This window comes from Helianthus annuus, chromosome 3 (assembly GCF_002127325.2).
Source record: "Helianthus annuus cultivar XRQ/B chromosome 3, HanXRQr2.0-SUNRISE, whole genome shotgun sequence".
In the NCBI taxonomy this organism is placed as follows: Eukaryota; Viridiplantae; Streptophyta; class Magnoliopsida; order Asterales; family Asteraceae; genus Helianthus; species Helianthus annuus.
Genome location: NC_035435.2, coordinates 122,551,166 through 122,574,941, shown reverse-complemented (window position 1 = coordinate 122,574,941; position 23,776 = coordinate 122,551,166). Strand labels below are relative to the sequence as shown.

Here is a 23,776-nt window from a genome sequence, read left to right as displayed (position 1 = left end):
AGCATGATGAGAAACCAATGGTGAGAGCTAGTGAAACCGTTAATTTTTAACAATTGATAAGGTGTTCAAATAATTTTGTTCTTGGGAAAAAAACTTTAAGCTCTATTTCAACAAAATGATTAATTATTATGTGTTTTCATACATGAATATTATTTATAAAAGAATTAGTTAGATATTTTCTCAATTGTTTGATAAATTGACAATGATCCAAACAGGCCAATATCGTTGTCGTTCTTTGTTGTCACCACCTATGATTTGTCGTTGATACCTCTTGTTGGGATTGAACCCTATCAGAGGAACAGATAATAAAAGCCAAAACTGAATCAGAACAGTGGATTCTGAATAAGCAGATGCTGATATACAAATCTCTCCCCTTGAAAGTGATTACAACTACTGATGACCTCCTATCTGCTGATCTTACCAAACTGCTGACTCATAACTGCTGCTCAACTAAAGATCTGATGGAAGACTAAAGTCCTGCTGATTCAATCTACTGCCTTGAGTCAAGCACTACTGATCCGGACAAGTGCTGCTGGGTTCACAGCAGTAGAAGGTTGCAGCAGCTGTTCTAAAGTCTGTTATGTAATAGAATGTATTAGCAGTAGTTAACACAAACAGTGTCTGTATAGATCAGAGGTTAGAGTTTGTTAGGAGGTTAGATGTCACTTTCATGGTGACGTCAGCAAAGATGCTCAGTAGTTTGCAAGTGCCTATAAATAGTTCAGTACTTTGTACTGTTCTATTAGCTCTTTACATCATTCATCTTCTTTGCACGAACAAACTACTGAGCTCGGGCTAAGGGGGAGTTTGCATTCATACATCTATCTTTGTAATCATTGGTGAAATTAAATTCAATCATTCGGTTCATTGTGTAAAAGGTGTTTGATTAAAGTATTACTCTCATTTGATTGTATGCAAAGTTTGTTTTCATTTTAATTCCGCTGCACAACTCATCCATTTTCATCTTAACTTCAAACACAAAATACAATCAAAAAGAAACTCAGATCCAACACCTCTATTGCAACCCTTTGTTGTTGCCACAAGCCGTTACAAAACTAATATAGTGAGTAAACCCATTTTGACCTTAACCAAATTTAGATAAACCAAATTTACATGAGTGATCCTACTCTAACCATGTTCTGACTCGCCACACAGTCGACTTAACCTACCCAATTTACCAAACATGATTTTAATGAATAATTTATTATTAAATAAGTACTCGGCAATAATATAACACATAGCGCTAGTATCTAATTTCACGTGACTCAAATAAAAAGATTGTTTGTTATATAACTAGTGGGATTACCCGTGCTTCGCAGTGGGTTTCAATCGGTATCAGTTCGATTCGATACGGTACTAGCACTCAGAATAGCAACCGAAAGAGATACGCAGAAGAAGATATCGCCACGTGTTTTACATGGATAGAAAACCATAAAACGAATACCAGTATAGGTACCGATGTTTTTCAGCTGGTAACGGTTCGATTCGTGACGCTAAAGTTATCATATTAGCACTCGTTATAGCCATGGTATAAAAATAATCTATTCGAATACAACTTTATTTTCAACAAACTTTATACAGCCATGTCAAGAAAATTATAAAAATAAATACGGTATTAGTACTGATATAGTTCAGATGGTATTGGCCCAATTTCTCACGATAAAGAAACAAAAGCATATTTGACTCGTTTAAATATATAAAATTATAAACGAAAAAACAAAATATACTGAAAAGTAATTATTATAATACATAATAATGATAATAATAATAATAATAATACAATAAAGAAAAAATTAAAGTTAAAAAAAAGAAAATAACAAAAACAATTAGTAAATGTAAAAGTAAAAAAAACAATAACAAGAAAATAGTAATTTACTGAATTTTTTTTAACGTTGAACTTCATGTATAAGGTTATCACACTCTCCAAATCGGAGAGCCCCGTATTATCCCACTTTGGCCAGACTATGTTGTCTTAACAGGACCTAAGTTGGCTTCAAAGTTTGGCTTTTTTGGGAGTTTCCCTGGAATACCATACAGTCGGCAAGAGCAGAACTCTCTGGCGTTGTGCCACCACAAGAGCAGAACTCTCTGGCGTATTGCCCCACTTGACAGTCGTTGTGCCACCACAAGAGCAGAAATTTCTGGCATAACACATGGTGGGACGAAAACCCAGTTGGGCTCAGAAATCGAATTGACAACCTCACACAAGGCCTAGTCCAAATCCTTCATTGCCTATATCAACCCCAAAATAACATAAGTAAGAATTAAACTTGAGTCTCCATTGAAAACCCAAGCCTCCTACTTCTAGGCCACAAATGGAAGGACTAATTTATTGTTAGTTAAGACCGTGGGGTATGATGGGGCGGGGGTTTGGGGCATGGGTTGACACGTGGACTTCGACCCCCCCCCCTAGTGAGTGACGTGTTGGGTTGGTATGGCGGGGCGGGGCTAGCCCGCATGGGTTGGCCAGTTTTATTAAAATTTAAAAAAAACCTAAAATTAAAAAATAGACACAAAATTGAAAAAAAGCCTAAAATTATTATTAAAATTTCCTAAAAATTACAAAATTCTACAAAAAAAATTACAAAATTAAAAAAAAAAAAAGCCTAAAGCGTTAGGTAGATTTCGAACAGGGCGAGCTTGTCAAACGGCTTCCGCTCCTTGCCTCGGAACTCGATGTTGGCCACCGCCACCCGGTCTTCGTGACTTATATCACCGCCCGGGACGCTGTCGTAGTAGGCTTTAAAACGGTCGAGCTTCGGTCGTAGCTCGCGCCACTTGTGTTGGCACGCATTTAAATTGTGTCGGTCATTCCCCACGTTGTGCCGGTAGCTAACGAAAGCTTCCGGCCAGTAACGGGTCTCACCGGGTTGGCGGCCCTTCATCGCGTACACGACGTTCGTGACAAGTGCTAGCTCTTACTCGTGCGTCCAAGAGGCCATTTATCAAGTGTGGGTAGCGGGTTCGGGTAGGTGGAGTGAAGGGTTGGGGTAGCGACGTGGACAGGCGGTGGGGTTGGGGGGTTTTATAGTGACTTGGGTGAACCGTTTGGCCAAGCCAAACGGTTATTTTTTAAATTTTAAACATAGCCGCTATGACCTAGCCAACCAGCCAATGAGAGCCGGCCACGAAGGACCGCTAAGCATGCCCAACGCCCGGGCTGAAACACCCGCCCAAGGGGCCACACCGAAACCCAAGCTCACCTTGATGGTGACTTAGGCGTTTGTACCCAACCCCCACCCCATACCCATAGTCTAAGCTTGATTGATATATAAACAATAAAACTTAAATAAAATATATTTATAATTTATTATTGTGCATCCCCTTTGAAAATGTTAAAGGTATAATATCTCGTTGTCTTTTTTATGTGATACAATGTGAAATTTGAGGGATACTAATTCATCATTTCACAAAAAATATTATACAAAAAAATTATACGAATGACACACCTCTACAAATAGATGTAACGATTAACAAACCAAGTTGAATAACAGTTCGAATATAGCTAGAGGGATTCTCTTGAGTCAATATTGGTATTTGGTACGATTGGTTAGAGTACTAGTTCCGATATAGAAAACCTAAAAAATAATTCACGTTTATAATAACGGGCAGCCAGGCAGGCCGATCCGTAGGGTGTGCAGGGTGGGCCACCGAACAGGGCACAAAAGTTTTAGGGGTCCAAAATAAATTTGTTTCTTTCGTATTATTATATAAATTGACCTATATATTAATAAATGGGTCTTTTGAACAGTAGTAAAGTATAAAAGATTATAATAATATATATATAGTTTTTTTAATACTTTTATTATCTTCTTATTTTTTAAGTTAGATAACTTTGTGTTAACCGGTACTGGTATCGAAAATACCAGTACGATTATCGGTACATGAAGGTAAAAACCGACACCAGACTGGTACAGAAAACACCAAAAGTTAGTATCGAATTGATCTTTAAAATCTTTTATTTTGGGAAATTCGGTACTACTACCCGGTATCATTTGCTCATCCCTGATCACGGGTGTCGTACGAACAACAACGGTATCATGCAACTTTTTTTGTTGATTTTCTTCAACTTTTAATGATTTCTTTTTTTAGTTTGAGGGGTAGGGATGAGCTCGGTGCCAACCAATACCGAATCGGTACTGGTACCGAAAATACCAATTACGGTACCGGTATATGAAGGTAAAAAACGATAGCGAACCGGTACCAGAACGCCAAAAGTCGGACCGAATTGGTACTTAAGATCTTTCGGTTCGGGAAATTCGGTACCGGTACCCAGTATCATTTGCTCATCTCTGACCACAGGTTTCATACGAACAACATTGTTACCATACAACTTTTTTGGTTGATTTTCTTTTGGTTATCTTTTAGTGTTTTTTCTATATTTTCTTTTTATTCTTGTTAGCGGTTTCCGTGTGCAACGCGCTCGTAGTGATTTCAAAACACATGTAAACACAGACTAAACAACAAAAGACGTTCGCCGCAACATGGTGATAGTAAAAAACTAGTTATATTCAAACTGAAACAATTACTATGTGAAATTTAGCTCAGATGGTTGGGCTATTGTTTAGCAATGTATCTCCAATTTTTTTGTTATTTTTGTAAAAGATGCATTTGGGTAATTTTTTTTCTTCATACCCATTGGCGTTTTAGCTTTCATGTTAGAAACAACCCAAGATAAAATTTAAAGTAAATTACAAGTTTTGTCCTTTATGTTTACATCAAATTTCAGGTGATGTCCTTTAGCGCAAAAGTTGACAGGCGGTGTCATTTATCTTTCAAAATCTTGCACGTTTTGTCCTTTAGGCCAAACCCAGTTAGGTTTTTTGGTTAAATCTTGTGACACTCGAGGTTTTTCCGAACGAACACCTTGTAATATTTTGTGTGTATATAAATATTATTAAATGGAAACGTGATTTTGTGCATGATATGTGATGTATGTATGTAGTATAGATATATTTATGAGAGCCGAAACCACGACCCGAGACCACGACTCGCAACCACTCGGTTGCGAGTGGGTCACTCGGTTGCGAGTGGGCCTTTGGGCCGTAACCGGTTTGGGTCGAAACCCCCAAGCCCAACCCGAAACACCCCATGTATATATATCCCACCTTCTCCTCACTTTCCCTCATTTGTTACAACACACAAACCCACAACACTTCTATTCTCTCTCAACTAGTAACCTTCAACAACAACACCACTCTTCTTCCTCTTTCGGTTCAAGCAAGGATTTCGGACAAGGACTCGGTCAAGACCATCACTCGTATACTCCATCTTCTCGGTTCTCTTCTCTTTGTTTTCGGCCCTCCTTTCATAACCGGTTAGTGTTATCTTCTTGGTGTATAAGATTTGTGAAATATTATGAACTAGCAATGCCTTGTATTCTTGCTTGAATGATATGTATATGAACTAGAAAATGTTTGGTTAGTAGTATTTTGCATGATTTTTAGGAGGATTTGTGAAGTTTGGTCATATGTGAAAACCCTCATATAACATGTTTAAAGATGGCTAAAGTATAGTGATTTAGGAATGATTATGCCAACCAAAACTATGTTCAAGATTATAAAATGTATGTTTTCTTGTTTGTGCATCATGATCTTGTTAAAAATATGTGATTTTTGGCTCATAAATGTGTGTTTATGTTAACATGAAAACCCTAGAAAACTATGAACATAAGAAGAACTTGTTTGAATATGGTTTGAAGGTTTTAAAAATGGCAAAGTTTGATCTATCTTTACTAGCATTCAGATTAGGCAAAGTGTTAGTGAAATATTATTGGTTGTTTCCTAAAATGGGCCTGAATTCTTGGTACAATTTGGACTGTCATATCTGCATCATCACGTGTATATGAAAGTGACAGATTACGACTCGCAACGACATCATTCCGACTCGAAACCGCACCGTTGCGACTCGCAACCAAAGCATGACAAGTCGAAACCACGTGATTGCGACTCGAGACTACGTCGGTTGCGACTCGCAACCACAGCATGATGACTCGAGACCACGGTTACGACTCGCAACCACAGCGTGACAAGCCGAAACCACCTGGTTGCGACTCGAGACCAGCTGGTTGCGAGTGGGCTGTTCATTCTGGTTACTGGGCCCATATGTGTTTAACTTGGACTATCTGTTGACTGGATTATGTGTTGCTGTTGACTGCTTAATTACTTAGGCCGGCCCAGTAACCCACTGTTTACTTATATGCTTGATACGTGTTGGTTACGTGCCTATATGTGTTTTACGTGAATGCTTGTACACCGAACCTGACCTATACCGGTAACCATGTTAGGACGTGGTGACCAACGTGATTGACAAGTAACCTAAACCTACCGAGCAACCCAAGGTGAGTTCACAACTTAAAAGCATGCGTCCCGGTGGTTTGGGACACGAGACTAACAACCCTATCCCCTGGTAAAAAGGGGATACCATTTACATACCTTCCCTAGTTATTGGGAATAAAACTTACTTTTCCTTCCCGAGTATTGGGAAACCTTTTGGTTAATTACTGTTTATACGGATTGCAACTAACGGCACTAAACGAAACTCTATCACTCAAGTCCCTACTACAAATACCGATTAGTCGCCGGGTTAGGCGAACGGGTTATTAGTTGATAGCGCTATTTAGGTGTTTACCAGCCTCACACCGTGCCCTGGTTTGGGACGGTCGTGAACTAATGTACTCAGAAATCCGTCAATGATGATAGAACATTGACATCGGGGCATCCTGCGGATACGCAACGGTTACCTAGTGTTCGGTATTGGAAAAACAGTTTAGTCGCTAACTTTTGGGGTAGCTCCCCAGGGCATGTATAAACGGATAAATTAACCGGTGAAACAAAGTTTTTGGTAATTAAAACTGGACAACTAGTGGACTCACTCAGCATTATTGTTGACCCCTTACTGCATGCTTTGCAGGTAACCAGTGACGAAGGAGCTTGCAGCTTGGGGACGTGTAGTGTCTGTTCACCCTTGTGTTGGGTGTTACCTTATTTTGAATCATGAACTTTGTCTTAAACTACCGTACTTATGCTTCCGCTACTTGTTGCTATTTTGGAACTTAAAACTTTAAACTCTGAACTTAATATTTACTAAGCTTATGAATAGTAAGTATTACTTTTGTTATCAACTTAAGTATTCGGTATAATTGGTGGCTGGATCCTGGTCGGTCACGCCCTCGAAGCGGGTGTTATCCGCAGGTGGATTTTGGGGGTGTGACAGATTGGTATCAGAGCCATTGGTTATAGTGAACTTGGTTTTAAAAAGGGAAAAATCTTTTTGGAGAAAACCAGACTATAACCCGTGACTCGCGACGACACTACACTCCAAGTGCAAGGCTCAACACTTTTGACCTCATAGCTCGGACCAGTGTTTACTTGTTGCTTACTTTATGTTTCCTGTTATGATATACGTACTAGTGTGCCTAAACTAGATAGATACACCTCTCTCTTCTATCTCATTCTCGCTACGCTACGACATCACACTCATATTGTGTTTTCTGGTTATGAAGACAATGAGTGGACGTGGAAGAGGAAACATCAACATGACGCAGGCTCAGTTTACTAACCTGCTCAACACAGTGGCTGCGGCTTTTGCAGCTCACCCTATAGGTAAGCTCGTTGTTTTAGGATGTATAGATCCTACCGCCACATCGACTTTTCGCCTCTAAACCTATACGCTTCGCTTCTCACGAACAGGTCAGCAAGCACCTGCGCAACCACCAGTGTGTACTTTCAAAACTTTCATGGATTGCAAGCCTCTCCCTTTCAACGGCACTGAGGGTGCCATAGGTCTTCTGCATTGGATTGAGAAAATTGAAGCTGTCTTTGCTGTTTGCGAGTGTCCCCCTGCAAATTGGGTGAAATTTGCTACTGCTACACTTGAAGGAAGCGCGCTTTCTTGGTGGAAGGCGCAGATTCAGATGTTTGGTTTGGAAACTGCTAATGCTACTGCGTGGGAGGATTTCAAGGATATGATTAAGGATGAATACTGTCACCGGGATGACATCCACAAGCTTGAGAATGAGTACTACGAGCTCAAGATGGTTGGGTCGGAAATTGAAACCTACACCAAGCTGTCTAACGACTATGCTGCTCTTTGCCCAAACATGTCACGACCAATGTACCGAAGGATCGAACTGTACATCAAGGGTTTGGCTCCAGAAATTCGAAGCCATGTCACTTCAGCCAACCACACTACCATTCAGCCGATTGTTCGACTTGCTCACAAACTCACTGATCAGGCCGTAGAGGAGGGCAGGTTGCCCAAAAGGATCGGTGCTACTGTCGGAACTTCTAATGACAGCAAGCGTAAGTGGGAAGGAAGTCAAAGCAAGGATGCTAACCCCACTCAGGCCCCAGCACAACAAAGGAAAACTGAAAACAACAAAGGCACTCAGCAACAGGGTGGCTACCGGGGAAGCTACCCTAAGTGCAACAAGTGTAACAAGCACCACAATGGGGCATGTAACAAGGGCCAGTGTCAGCGATGCCACAAGATGGGGCACGACGCCAAGGATTGTCGAAGTCAGTTCCCAACTAGACAGAATCAGCAACAACCCCAACAGCAACAGCAGCAGGGAAACAACCGGGCATGTTTTAAGTGTGGAGCTGAGGGGCACTTTAAGAAGGATTGCCCTGAACTGAACCAGAATCGCAACAATAATCAGGGAGCTGGGAACAACAATCAGAACAACAATGCTGGGAATGGTGCTAGAGGAAGAGCTTTTGTGATTGGAGCTGGAGAAGCAAGGAATGACCCCAATGTTGTGACGGGTAAGTTCCTACTCGATGATCGTTATGTTTCTGTGTTATTTGATTCCGGTGCCGATGCTAGTTATGTATCTCTACGTATTAGTAAGAAGCTTAAGCGTCCGCTTTCGTTACTAAGTTCTCCTCACCTCGTCGAGTTAGCTAATGGTAGAAACATCGAGGCCTCACACGTTGTCAAGGGTTGCAAACTAGAGTTGTCTGGTCAGACATTTAGTATCGATCTTTTCCCTGTTACTCTTGGAAGCTTCGATGTCGTTATTGGTATGGACTGGTTATCCAAGCATCGTGCTGAGATCCTCTGTCAAGAGAAAGCAGTTCGTATTCCTCGCCGTTCTGACAAACCCCTCATTGTACAAGGTGGCAAAAGTGGAGAAATCTCCGGCATTATCTCGTTCTTGAAGGCCCAGAAGTGTTTACGAAAAGGGCACACCGCTATCTTAGCACTTGTTACCAACACGCAGGAAAAGGAAAAGAGGATTGAAGATTTTCCAGTAGTGCGTGACTACCCCGAAGTATTTCCTGAGGAATTACCTGGACTCCCTCCACATCGTCAGGTCGAATTCCAAATCGAGCTAGCTCCCGGAGCAGCGCCTATAGCTCGTGCGCCTTATCGACTAGCCCCCGCAGAATTGAAAGAACTCTCTACTCAACTACAGGAACTTATGGATAAAGGGTTTATCCGCCCTAGTTCGTCACCCTGGGGAGCACCGGTACTCTTTGTTAAGAAGAAGGATGGCACGTTCCGAATGTGTATTGACTATCGTGAGTTGAACAAGGTTACCATCAAGAATCGTTACCCTCTCCCGCGAATCGACGATTTGTTTGATCAACTGCAAGGATCGAGCTACTATTCCAAGATTGACCTGCGATCAGGCTACCATCAGTTAAGGGTCCGAAATGAAGATATTTCCAAAACCGCATTCAGAACTCGTTATGGTCATTATGAATTCCTCGTCATGCCCTTTGGAATGACCAACGCCCCTGCAGTATTCATGGATCTCATGAACCGGGTATGCAAACCCTACCTCGACAAATTTGTGATCGTGTTTATAGACGACATCTTGATCTACTCGAAAGGTCAGGAAGAGCATGAACAGCACCTACGCCTTATCCTCGAACTCCTTCGCAATGAGCAACTGTACGCCAAGTTCTCGAAATGCGACTTCTGGCTTCGAGAAGTCCATTTCCTTGGGCACGTGGTTAACAAGGATGGAATCCACGTCGACCCAGCTAAGATCGACTCTATAAAGAATTGGCCTACCCCTAAGACTCCGACTGAAGTTCGCCAATTCTTGGGATTGGCAGGTTACTACCGCAGATTCATTCAAGGATTCTCAAAGATCGCTCAACCCCTCACTACACTCACTCAGAAAGGCGTCACCTACAAGTGGAATGAAGCACAGGAATCTGCTTTTCAGAGGCTTAAGGATAACCTCTGCAGTGCTCCTATTCTCTCGTTACCTGAAGGCACTGACGACTTTGTGGTCTACTGCGATGCGTCTATTCATGGGCTCGGTTGCGTGTTGATGCAACGCGAGAAAGTTATTGCTTACGCCTCTCGACAACTTAAGACGCACGAAAGGAATTACACTACACACGACTTAGAACTGGGAGCAGTGATATTTGCGCTTAAGATATGGAGACATTACCTGTACGGTACCAAGTGCACCATTTACACCGATCACAGGAGTCTCGAGCATATTTTCAAGCAGAAAGAATTAAACATGCGACAACGCCGATGGGTCGAACTTCTGAATGATTATGAATGCGCCATCAAGTATCATCCGGGCAAGGCCAATGTCGTGGCAGACGCCCTCAGCCGAAAGGACACTATACCACGGCGCGTGCGAGCATTACAACTTACCATCCAGTCTAGTCTTCCTACCCAGATTCGAAACGCTCAGGTTGAAGCTCTGAAACCGGAAAACATCAGGGCTGAGTCCCTGCGAGGATCAAGGCAGCAACTAGAACAGAAAGAAGACGGCGCCTACTATGTGGCAGGGCGCGTTTGGGTCCCATTTTACGGAGATCTACGAGAACTTGTGATGGACGAAGCCCATAAGTCCCGTTACTCAGTACATCCTGGTTCAGATAAGATGTACCACGACTTAAGGACCACTTACTGGTGGCCTGGCATGAAAGCCCACATAGCAGCCTATGTTGGCAAATGTTTGACCTGCGCAAGAGTCAAGATCGAGTATCAGAAACCAGCAGGCCTACTACAGCAACCCGAAATCCCGAAATGGAAATGGGAACAGATTTCCATGGATTTTGTTACAGGGCTACCTAGATCTCAACGCGGGAATGACACTATTTGGGTGATAGTAGATCGATTGACTAAGTCTGCACACTTTCTGGCCATTAAGGAAACAGACAAGTTCTCAACCTTAGCAGAAATCTATTTGAAGGAAGTAGTCTCCAGGCACGGGGTGCCAACTTCTATTATTTCTGACCGAGACGCTCGTTTTACTTCCGAGTTGTGGCAAGCTATGCACAAATCCTTTGGCTCACGTTTGGATATGAGCACCGCTTATCACCCGCAAACGGATGGGCAGTCTGAACGCACCATCCAAACCCTGGAAGACATGCTTAGAGCATGTGTGATCGATTTTGGCAAGAACTGGGAGAAGCATCTGCCGTTGGTGGAATTCTCCTACAATAACAGTTACCACACTAGCATTCAGGCGGCACCTTTTGAGGCATTGTATGGTCGTAAATGCCGATCACCTCTTTGCTGGGCGGAAGTCGGTGATAGTCAACTCACAGGCCCAGAACTAGTGGTAGACACAACAGAAAAGATTTCCCAGATCAGGCAACGCATGGCGGCAGCTCGTGACCGTCAGAAAAGCTACGCTGACAAGCGTAAGAGACCGTTAGAATTCCAGGTCGGGGACCGGGTTCTACTTAAAGTCTCACCCTGGAAGGGTGTGGTCCGTTTCGGTAAACGGGGCAAGCTGAATCCACGGTATGTTGGACCATTCGAAATTACCGAGAAAATCGGTAAGGTTGCTTATAGATTAAACCTGCCTGTAGAGCTGAGTGCAGTGCACAACGTTTTTCACGTATCTAACCTGAAGAAGTGTTTGTCGGATGAAACACTTGTAATTCCTCTTAAGGAACTGACTATTGATGAACAGCTACACTTTACTGAGGAACCGATTGAGATCACGGATCGAGAAATCAAAACCCTCAAACGTAGCCAGATACCCCTTGTACGAGTTCGTTGGAACTCACGGCGCGGCCCAGAGTTTACCTGGGAGCGGGAGGACCAGATGAAGTCCAAGTATCCCCAGTTATTCCCAAACGAAAACCTCAGCACTGAAGCTACAACCGAATTTCGGGACGAAATTCCAAACTAACGGGGGGATGATGTGACACCCCGTTGAAACACGCTAGCTTGGCAGTGGCTGCTTCAACTTTCGGGACGAAAGTTCTTAAAACTTGGGGATAATGTGACACTCGAGGTTTTTCCGAACGAACACCTTGTAATATTTTGTGTGTGTATAAATATTATTAAATGGAAACGTGATTTTGTGCATGATATGTGATGTATGTATGTAGTATAGATATATTTATGAGAGCCGAAACCACGACCCGAGACCACGACTCGCAACCACTCGGTTGCGAGTGGGTCACTCGGTTGCGAGTGGGCCTTTGGGCCGTAACCGGTTTGGGTCGAAACCCCCAAGCCCAACCCGAAACACCCCATGTATATATATCCCACCTTCTCCTCACTTTCCCTCATTTGTTACAACACACAAACCCACAACACTTCTATTCTCTCTCAACTAGTAACCTTCAACAACAACACCACTCTTCTTCCTCTTTCGGTTCAAGCAAGGATTTCGGACAAGGACTCGGTCAAGACCATCACTCGTATACTCCATCTTCTCGGTTCTCTTCTCTTTGTTTTCGGCCCTCCTTTCATAACCGGTTAGTGTTATCTTCTTGGTGTATAAGATTTGTGAAATATTATGAACTAGCAATGCCTTGTATTCTTGCTTGAATGATATGTATATGAACTAGAAAATGTTTGGTTAGTAGTATTTTGCATGATTTTTAGGAGGATTTGTGAAGTTTGGTCATATGTGAAAACCCTCATATAACATGTTTAAAGATGGCTAAAGTATAGTGATTTAGGAATGATTATGCCAACCAAAACTATGTTCAAGATTATAAAATGTATGTTTTCTTGTTTGTGCATCATGATCTTGTTAAAAATATGTGATTTTTGGCTCATAAATGTGTGTTTATGTTAACATGAAAACCCTAGAAAACTATGAACATAAGAAGAACTTGTTTGAATATGGTTTGAAGGTTTTAAAAATGGCAAAGTTTGATCTATCTTTACTAGCATTCAGATTAGGCAAAGTGTTAGTGAAATATTATTGGTTGTTTCCTAAAATGGGCCTGAATTCTTGGTACAATTTGGACTGTCATATCTGCATCATCACGTGTATATGAAAGTGACAGATTACGACTCGCAACGACATCATTCCGACTCGAAACCGCACCGTTGCGACTCGCAACCAAAGCATGACAAGTCGAAACCACGTGATTGCGACTCGAGACTACGTCGGTTGCGACTCGCAACCACAGCATGATGACTCGAGACCACGGTTACGACTCGCAACCACAGCGTGACAAGCCGAAACCACCTGGTTGCGACTCGAGACCAGCTGGTTGCGAGTGGGCTGTTCATTCTGGTTACTGGGCCCATATGTGTTTAACTTGGACTATCTGTTGACTGGATTATGTGTTGCTGTTGACTGCTTAATTACTTAGGCCGGCCCAGTAACCCACTGTTTACTTATATGCTTGATACGTGTTGGTTACGTGCCTATATGTGTTTTACGTGAATGCTTGTACACCGAACCTGACCTATACCGGTAACCATGTTAGGACGTGGTGACCAACGTGATTGACAAGTAACCTAAACCTACCGAGCAACCCAAGGTGAGTTCACAACTTAAAAGCATGCGTCCCGGTGGTTTGGGACACGAGACTAACAACCCTATCCCCTGGTAAAAAGGGGATACCATTTACATACCTTCCCTAGTTATTGGGAATAAAACTTACTTTTCCTTCCCGAGTATTGGGAAACCTTTTGGTTAATTACTGTTTATACGGATTGCAACTAACGGCACTAAACGAAACTCTATCACTCAAGTCCCTACTACAAATACCGATTAGTCGCCGGGTTAGGCGAACGGGTTATTAGTTGATAGCGCTATTTAGGTGTTTACCAGCCTCACACCGTGCCCTGGTTTGGGACGGTCGTGAACTAATGTACTCAGAAATCCGTCAATGATGATAGAACATTGACATCGGGGCATCCTGCGGATACGCAACGGTTACCTAGTGTTCGGTATTGGAAAAACAGTTTAGTCGCTAACTTTTGGGGTAGCTCCCCAGGGCATGTATAAACGGATAAATTAACCGGTGAAACAAAGTTTTTGGTAATTAAAACTGGACAACTAGTGGACTCACTCAGCATTATTGTTGACCCCTTACTGCATGCTTTGCAGGTAACCAGTGACGAAGGAGCTTGCAGCTTGGGGACGTGTAGTGTCTGTTCACCCTTGTGTTGGGTGTTACCTTATTTTGAATCATGAACTTTGTCTTAAACTACCGTACTTATGCTTCCGCTACTTGTTGCTATTTTGGAACTTAAAACTTTAAACTCTGAACTTAATATTTACTAAGCTTATGAATAGTAAGTATTACTTTTGTTATCAACTTAAGTATTCGGTATAATTGGTGGCTGGATCCTGGTCGGTCACGCCCTCGAAGCGGGTGTTATCCGCAGGTGGATTTTGGGGGTGTGACAAATCTAGCCATGTGCAAGGCACATGAGGGTACTATTGTAATTTCACCATTCGAGGGGCTATTGTGTAAGATAAATTTTATCAAGGGGCTATTATGTAACTTGAACCAAATTCCCAATTCCCCCAAACAATCCAGTGTTCAAATTCTCAATTCCCCATTTCCCCCCTTCAAACCCTAGATGTCATCGTCCACCGTCTCAATCACCGCAAACCGTCCCGGCCCTTCCTTACGCAGACCCACACTCACCAGCGACAAAAAATCCGCCCTAGATGCCACCGGAAACGACGATCTCGACACTTCTCCGGCCACCAGCGACACCACCAGCAGAGGCAAAGATCTCACCCACTCAACCAAACAAGTAGACACTCTTCTCGAAAGATTTGTTCAAACCAAAAACACTATACCAACAAATTCAACCACCAAATTACGAAAACGAACTGTCGTTAAAAAAACAACCGGTCCCTCGCCTTCTCGCCCGCATTGGAAGACTGTTGTGAGCGAAATTGTAAAGAATTTAGGCCTTTTGGCTATACTGTTGGTTCTGATTCAGATGGTTCGTAGGTTAGGGTTTAATCAGGGAGGTATGATCCGGTGGATCTGATTCTGTGTTGGGTTTGGAGTACGAAAGGCAGATTGCGATGGTGGTTGGGTGTTGGTGGTGGCTGTGGGAGATGGGAGATGGGATGTGGCGGCGGTGGGTGTTGGTGGTGGGAGGTGGAGGTGGTGGTGGAAGGTGGTGGTAGTGGGTGAAGAGAGAGAAAGGAGAGGAGGGAGAGAGAGTCAGAGAGGAGAAATGAGGAGATTTCTTTTTTTTTTAATATTTATATTTTATTTTCTATTTCATACACAATTAGTCCTTTGAAATCCAAGTTATTTACTTAGTAGTCCCCAGGGAGGTAAAATGACAATAATGTCCTCTTGTGCAAGGCATATGACCAGATTTAACCAAAAAAAATCTAACTGAGTTTAACCTAAAGGATATAACGTGCAAGATTTTGTAACATTAAGGACAAAACTTGTCAAATTTTGCGCTAAAGGACAGCGCCTGTAATTTGGTGTAAACATAAAGGACAAAACTTGTAATTTACTCTAAGTACTATACAAAGTTTTATTAATAGTAGCCATTTATTTTTTTTAATTTTTATTATAGCATTTCATTTAACATTTAATTCAATTTTTGTTTATTCTTTTCTAACAAGATTTGTTGGATTAGCCCACTTTTCTTAGGTTATATAGTACTTATGCAGCTTTCTTATTGTGACATAATTTCTAATGAAAAACAAGTTTTTTTTTCATTTGAACTGTTCTTTTTTTTTTTTTTTTGGTCTCAAAAAAACGATTTTCACAATATTATCAATAAAATGTTTTGATCAATATCCTTATGTTTTCACCCATTTATCGTCTTATAACAAAAATATTTATATATAAGTTTATATTTAGGGCCCATATTTTTTACTCGCACAGGGCCCTAAGTGGCCCCCGACTTCTCGGGGACGGCCAACGGGCTTGGATGGTCTTTTGCCTATAGGTGTACTCGGCACCTGGGTAGCCGGATTATGTTGGACGTTAAAAAGTCTTTTGCCTATAGATGGTCTTTTTTATCTAAGTTTTGAGATAAAAATTTTATTATAAAACTAAGTAGGTAAAATATGATTCGTTTTTTTTTTTCCAACCGGACTTCGTTTTTACTTTTTACTTTTTTTATATAAAGTTTCAGATATAGGTGTTTATGGTATAGTAAGCTATATCGAGTGCCAAATCGTACAGGTGTCGTAATGAAGTGAACCGATTCAGAACAAACAACATTGGTACCGATAACAAAATAGGTATCAGTATTCGAATTTTTATAGTTTTTTATCGATGCAAAACACGTGTCGATGTCCTTTATGCATATCATGACTTTATTTATTAGATTTTGCCTTTCGGCTGTTATACTAAACCAATACCATAGGTCCATAACGAAGCAAACTGATACCGACTGAATTTCCGACACATTTGCGAGTAATTCCACTATATTTAATCAGGCGTGCAATTCAGTTGTATCCGTAGGCATGCTTTCCTGTTTAGACCGCCAACTTCCTAACTGATTTTCTTCATTCAAAATCCGTCTGTTATAACCTAATCAGCAATATAAAACAGTTCAACAAGTGCAGAATTAGGGTTCTTGCACAGTTCTTAATTGCAGAGTTTTGTACGTTTATCGCATTGTTAAATTGGTGAGTTGTAAACGAAATTGATGGTGAAGGTAAAGATCAAACGTAAGAATCTTACTACTGGCGGTGAGAAGAAGAACTGGATCACATGGAAATGGATAGTTATTGGACCACTGATTGCAGTTTTGCTTGCTACATCTCTATATCCATGGCTGCATTCTTTGCAGCTTTCTTTTCACCGTTCTTCATGCCGTTGTTCTCAGGTTGTTTTTCTTTCTCTGTAGATTCAAACGTTTTGAAGAAGACGATTAGACTTCGATGTCGTTTACGTTCTATCGGATTGTATATGTGTTTGTATACATTCATTCTATATAGGAGATTGTAGTTAAACTTTTGTGTTTTGATTGAGTTTGAATTTCGTGCTCTATTACTGCAATTGAAAGTTATTTGCATATGTGTTCATCAATCTTGTGATTTCTGAATTAGATTCTGGTGAATTTATATACAATAGTTTTTGATTTTCTTCAATTGTTCTTTGAGCAGGATTCGCTTAAATATACAGGCATTGTTGAGGACTGTTGTTGTGATTACGAGACTGTTGATAGTCTTAACGGAGATGTTTTACACCCCTTGTTGCAAGAACTAGTTAAGACAAGTTTCTTCCGGTATATCAAGGTATTGTTAATTGTTTGAGTTGATTTCCATGCTAGAACAGAAGTTTTTACCAATAACGGTTGGGTCGATAATGGAAAAATAAATATGTTTATTTATCGTCAAAATATTTGGGATCGTTTTATTCAAGTAGTTATGACCCTTGTGGTTTCACTTGTGACAGATTAATTCAGATTTGAATTGTCCCTTTTGGCTTGATGATGGTAAGTGCAGAAGTCCTGATGATTGCAGGCTACTATATGAATTTCCAGAATATTTTAAGACGCCATCACTGCATGTCGTTCCAACAAATGATCTTATATGCCAGGAGGGGAAGCCAGAGGCTGCTTTTGATCCATGGACTAATGACGATGAAACTTATAAGGGTCATTACCTACAACACCTATTTTTCTTTTTTTTTCTTTTCTTTTTTTTTTTTTGGAATATCCTTGTTTCAATTGAAAACTCTTTAACTACATATTGAAATTCTTTAATCTGCAGATATAATTCTGGATTTGCAACTGAATCCCGAACGTCACACAGGTTACTCAGGACCGTCAGCCAGAAGAGTATGGGATGCTGTATATTCACAAATTTGTCCAGAATGTAAGCCCATGTTCTCATATGTTTGTATGTCTATTTTTGAAGAGTTCATTTAATGATAATTAAAATAACTCCTTGAAATCACCTTTTTGTGCAGATTCGTCGGGAAATAGCTGCCCAGAGAAAAAAGTGCTATACAGGTTGATGTCGGGACTGCATTCCTCAATTTCTGTCCACATAGCTACCGAGTATCTACTTGACGAAAAAACCAGTGAGGTTTGTGACCTGTAAGACTACATGTTATCTATTCCCTTATGGATCTTAATGTTAAAAAAAGTCAGTAATATTTCAGTTAGAAGCTGTTAATTAATTAACTAAAGTATTTGCTGGTTGCAATTTAGAGGGGTGCAAATCTTCAGTTGATGTATGATCGTGTCTTGAATCATCCCGAGCGTGTTCAAAACCTATACTTCACTTTCCTTTTCGTTCTCGGAGCAATAACAAAAGTGAGCACTCTTTAGTACCCTTACCAGGAAAAACTTCATTAAATATTCTCTCATGATGTTTGTATCTAATATATATATATATATATATATATATATATATATATCACAGGCAGGCCCATGCTTGGAGGAGGCCCAATATGACTCTGGTAACCGTACTAAAGATCTGAAAGTCCATTCGTTGATCCGAAAACTACTTCACAATCCCAAATTACAAGCTGTGTGCCCTCTTTCGTTTGATGAGGCTAAACTTTGGCAAGGTCAAAGTGGACCTGAAGTGAAGCAACAGATCCAGAACCAGATCAGAAACATAAGGTCCAGCCTTTAAATTCTACTCATTAGAGAAAAAAATATATTCCAAACTGACCGTTTTGAAGTAGATGGGTCAAAATGCCGCTTCCTCGTTTGATCATCATATGATCAAATGAGTTGCTTTTTAACATTACAATTGACCAGGTTGTTTTAATGTAAATTTAAGTACTTCATATTACAAAAAAAAAAAAAAAAAAGTTTTTGTAGTTGCAAACCTAGAAGTGAACGGGATTCAACTAAGAAGTAGGCCCTTTTCTTCGATATTGGGTGTATTATATAAGCTTGTTATGCCTGTATAAAGTTCCATCTATATAAAATATCTCTTAGTTTATACTTGATAGCCGAAAGACAGGGGTACATGCACTAATCGGCAGTTGTCTCAATTGCTGAGTGTTATGTGCCTTATGTCCAAGGCTTGATGCAAAACTACTATCGAGCCGGGGGTCTCATTGGAAGCAGCCTCTCTATTCCTACGGGGTAGAGGTAAGGCTGTCTACATCTTACCCTCCTTAGACCCTACCTTAGCTTTGCTATTGGTGGGATTTACTGAGTATGATGATGATGATATTATACTTGATATAGAGTCTTGTATATATTGTAATGTTGTGTGTTTAGTGGTGTAAATGGGTCAAGAGCTCAAGCTTGGCTCGTTTCGAGCTCTATGTCTAAAACTTGAGCTAGGATCGTTTATTGTATAATTATTTTAGTTATATAATACATATATAACTAGAAAAAGTTTAAAATACAAAAGTCTCTTAACGTGCAACGGTACGCGACCAACAAAATAACATGCGTAATTATGATATAAGATGCGTAATTAGGGTAAAAACCAACCTATGCGTGATTTGTGTTTTGACCATGCGTGATTTCTTCTTCATGCGTAATTAGTGTTTGAAAGTTATAACGTTTGTAATTTACAAATGAACATGCGTAATTAAGTCGCGTACCGTCGCATGTTAAGGAGCTATTGTACGTTAACCTCCCCTTATATACCTATGTATATATACATAGGGTGGGGTTCTAGAGTGAACACTAGTGTATTTGCGAACTGAGTGAACAAATCCTAACCATTGATCTACACACGTGTATGGCCAGGATCTCATCATCAAATCGTAAAATACACTAGTGTATTTCAACATCAAATGCTGGCCATTGATCTACACACGTGTATGGCCAGGATTAGTTCACTCAGTTCGCAAGCTACACTAGTGTTCACTCTTGAACCTAATCCTATATACACATATGTATGAGATATCTAGAAATTTATTTTATATATATTATGAAGCTGATTTTCTCATAATTATATATAATCGTATTTATTATGTAATATTATATTTGTTATATTAAATAAAAATTATCGTATTTATATAAATAATAGGCTTGTATTCTAGCTGGGTATGTGAACTTGGCTTTAGCTAGTTTATTAAAGAAGCTCTAATTTAGGATCAAGCTCGAGCTCATTTTGCTCGATATGAGCTATAGCAAACCGATCTTGAGTAGCTACCGAGCGCTTGGGCTCGTTTAGACCCCTGGTTGTCTTCCTATTTGTAACCAAAAAGAATACATGCTGCAGTGTCCTCATGGGTTGTGTAGGGTGCGACACGTGTCGTCTGTGGGGAAAACTACAGGTCCTTGGCCTAGGAACTGCGCTAAAAATACTGTTCTCTGTTGATGATCAAAAACAGCCACATCAGCCTGTGAGTATCACATACATAGTTTCAAAGGTTTTTAACTTTTTATGTATCAAAGTCCCAATTTGTGTCCGCCTTGATATGGATCACAGATGCAGCTGCAACTGCAAAGGAATGAAGTAATAGCATTGATGAATCTGTTCAATCGGCTATCGGAATCGATTAAATCAGTCGCGGATATGGGTTATTCTGCTGCTACGGATGCGTTAGTCTTAGAACATCCTGTGAGAGGGGTCATTTTGATTCAAAGACCAAGGGAACCATGGGTAGATCATTGGTAATCTTCTTTAAACCCTCCTGAATTATTTCGTTGAAAATATTATGTTAAAACTGTAAGTTTTTATTGATATTCTGGCATGTGTTTTTTTAAAAAACCATCGTACACGCCATCCAATCGTTTCTTTTGTGTCGTTTATACCATTTGTGATGCAAAATTGCCAAATGACGAATGTCTTTAAGATTTTCAAAAGCTTTGCATTTCCGTCATTTGACATGTTTTCTTTATCGATATTGGTATAACTGACACAAGATAAACATTATAGGAAAAAAAAGTCGAATACTTGAGTGACATCCATAATTCCATATACATTATCCCTTATTATAAATTCAGTAAAAAAGAAAATAAGTGTTTGTTGATAGGCCCAACTCGACCGTTACCCACACTAAGAGTTATATGTTCTAAAGCAAACTGCATCTGTTTTGATTTGTAACCCAACTTGCCAATGATATGTCGATATTATTTCGCCACCTCTATATTTTGGCTTTGGGTGTTCATGGTCTGACCAGCCACTTCTTTTTCAGGTGGGCGAATGTGACGAGATATGGCCATCCGTTTAAAAACCAGCCCAAATCAGAGATGAGAGAAATGAAGTATAGAATACATACGATGTGAATATAGGGGGAAACCACCACTCAAAATTTTGATATGAACTTTCATGGTTACAAAACTGTGGACATGTAAGGTGTCCCTAGACATTGTTTGCTACTTGTGGGGAAAAACTTTTGTATCTTTGTTAGATGGTTTATAAGTGGTGATGTTTTCGGCTTCTGTTGCAGCTAGTCAAGACGACAAAAAACAACGTTAAGCTCACACGCTTCTCATTACCATCAATTTTTTTTGCATAAAACGTCTCCTTTGTAATAAATTTGTTTTTATGCCCCATTGAATAAGGTTTGGTCGTCTATACAAAAGACATGGGCATATAAAAATCTGAAGCAAACACTAAACTTTTAAACACAACATTTACACATTTATGTAATTTTTTATGTATATTGGTACTGAAATATTTATAAACCGTATTGTTATACTCCCTAAGACCATGTGTAGTGGTGGAACAAAATGCCCCCACATGGGGCATTATTCGACACGTGTCATCCCAGTCAGCATGGGACATTATTGCAAAAATGGTGTAGTGGGGTATTATTCCAATAATGCCCATATTATTTTTAATGCAAAAAAAAAGTTTTAAATAAAGTTGTTAAAAGTGACCATCTGGGTAGCTCAAAAGTGATTGGCCAAAAGTGACCATGTGGGTACCATTTTCAAAAGTTGTCAGACACTAGCTCAAAAATGATTGGCCAGTCAACCATCATACAAACCAAATTAAGCGTTTTAAATAAAACGCCGGACAACAAATTTTTCCAAAAAAACGCCGGATAACGCCCGGTGTAGTGGGGGGAGGGGCGTTTTGGGGCGTTTTTTGTCAATTTTTTTTTTAAAAACCACGCCCCACTACGGGTGGTCTAATCAAACACTTACATATGTTACTTTAACATCATCTTTTCTACAAAACAAATTGTAACATGTACTATCTCATTCATGTTGTATATTTAGTGACATGATTAGTCCATTAAATTTGATATCAGGGTAAACTTTTTAATGTTGCACGTATCTTCACTAAGTTCAAGAACACGGAGGAATGCAAAGCATAAGTACAATATTTTTGTATATTATGTAATGGTTGCTAAAAAACAAAATTTCTACATATAAACAAACGTTATTGTATATATTCTGTGTAATGAGTTTGATGCAAACACTCTTAACCCTAAAGGTTATAGAAGGATAGTTTAGTGGGAAATGTGGTGATGTGACTAGGACTTATATGTATACCATATACGAATATCTAAGTCACTATAATCATCAAAAAATTTACAGAGTTTGAAATCATCACTTGTAAACGTAGTTAAATTAAAGTTTATGTGACAAGGGGAGTAGGGGGGGGGGTCGCAAAGAGAGGAGGGAAATACTGTGTAGTAAGGGTTGGGGTGATGACGGATTGATAGTGGTAGCACAAGCAAGGAGGGGTAGAGGGTCATCGTTAGACTATACAGTGTGGTGGGCAAGGTCAAGGCTGACACGTAGGTGCCACCTAGACTTTGGAGGCTTTGCCCTCAATACACAAAATGGAAGGGGTGGTAAAACGCAAGACAGGTAGGGGCATGAGGCTAAAATTCAATGATGGAAGAAGGGCAACATCAAAGTAAAATGCCTATATGCCCGTGTAGATCTCCATGGGGGAAGAGACAACCCTCGGTGGAGGGGACAGGTGGTGTTCTTATCGTGGAAGGGCTTACCCCCACTCTCCACGCCCTCTACATCGTTCAGTCTTAGAAGCCATAATACAATAATTCGTGAAATTAGTAAAATAAAAATAATAAAAGTGTCAAATGACTCGTTTAAAAGTACCAAAATGTAAACATAGTTTACGTAAAATAAAGACTTGTTTTACATGGACAAAATATTTAAAAAAAATCTTCAAGACTTGCTTTACCTGGACATATTTAAAAAATATCTTCAAGATTTTAATGTGAGGGTGTTTTAAAGTGTTTAATTATGAGGTTTTACATAATTATGTGTATAAAAACGGTTTACTTTGAGTTGGTTTTGATTTGCAGGTACCCGGAGCCTAACTGATGGCTTTTGGAGCTTGAAGAAAGGTTTTCAGGAAACATTATGGAGTATTGGAAGCATACACACTAGTTGGAAGCTCAAAATGTGAAAAAACGGGAAGTTTGGTAGCAATTGGCGCCACTAGGCGCTGATTTCAGCGCACCACAGTAAGAAAAGGCAATTTAGCGCACTAGGCGCTGTTTTTGGTGCACTGGGCGCTGAATCCCATATCTGACTCGCGAATTTCATGTTTTTCCACCCTGTTTAAGCTCAAACATTCCCCAAACGAAAAGATCATTAACCCTAACCGTTTTCCACTTCCCAAGGACGAATTTTTGAGTTCCCAGCCTCAATCTTATCATCAGTCATGCAATTCCTCATCAAGATTGAAGATCAAATCAAGAACATGAGCGGCTAAACCACCCGTGATCATCTCCGG

The 23,776-nt window shown here is 40.3% G+C and overlaps 1 protein-coding gene across 1 annotated transcript; it reads left to right on the top strand.

Moving 5' to 3' along the window:
• Positions 1-16,645: 16,645 nt before the first annotated feature.
• Positions 16,646-21,537, top strand: LOC110878547 (endoplasmic reticulum oxidoreductin-1). Its single transcript, XM_022126872.2, has 10 exons — positions 16,646-17,010; positions 17,291-17,422; positions 17,583-17,784; positions 17,900-18,004; positions 18,099-18,217; positions 18,343-18,447; positions 18,557-18,759; positions 20,330-20,453; positions 20,540-20,724; positions 21,249-21,537. Exons 1-10 carry the CDS (start codon positions 16,831-16,833, stop codon positions 21,337-21,339), a joined length of 1,446 nt encoding a protein of 481 aa, XP_021982564.1. The 5' UTR covers positions 16,646-16,830; the 3' UTR covers positions 21,340-21,537.
• The last annotated feature ends 2,239 nt before the right edge of the window (positions 21,538-23,776 follow it).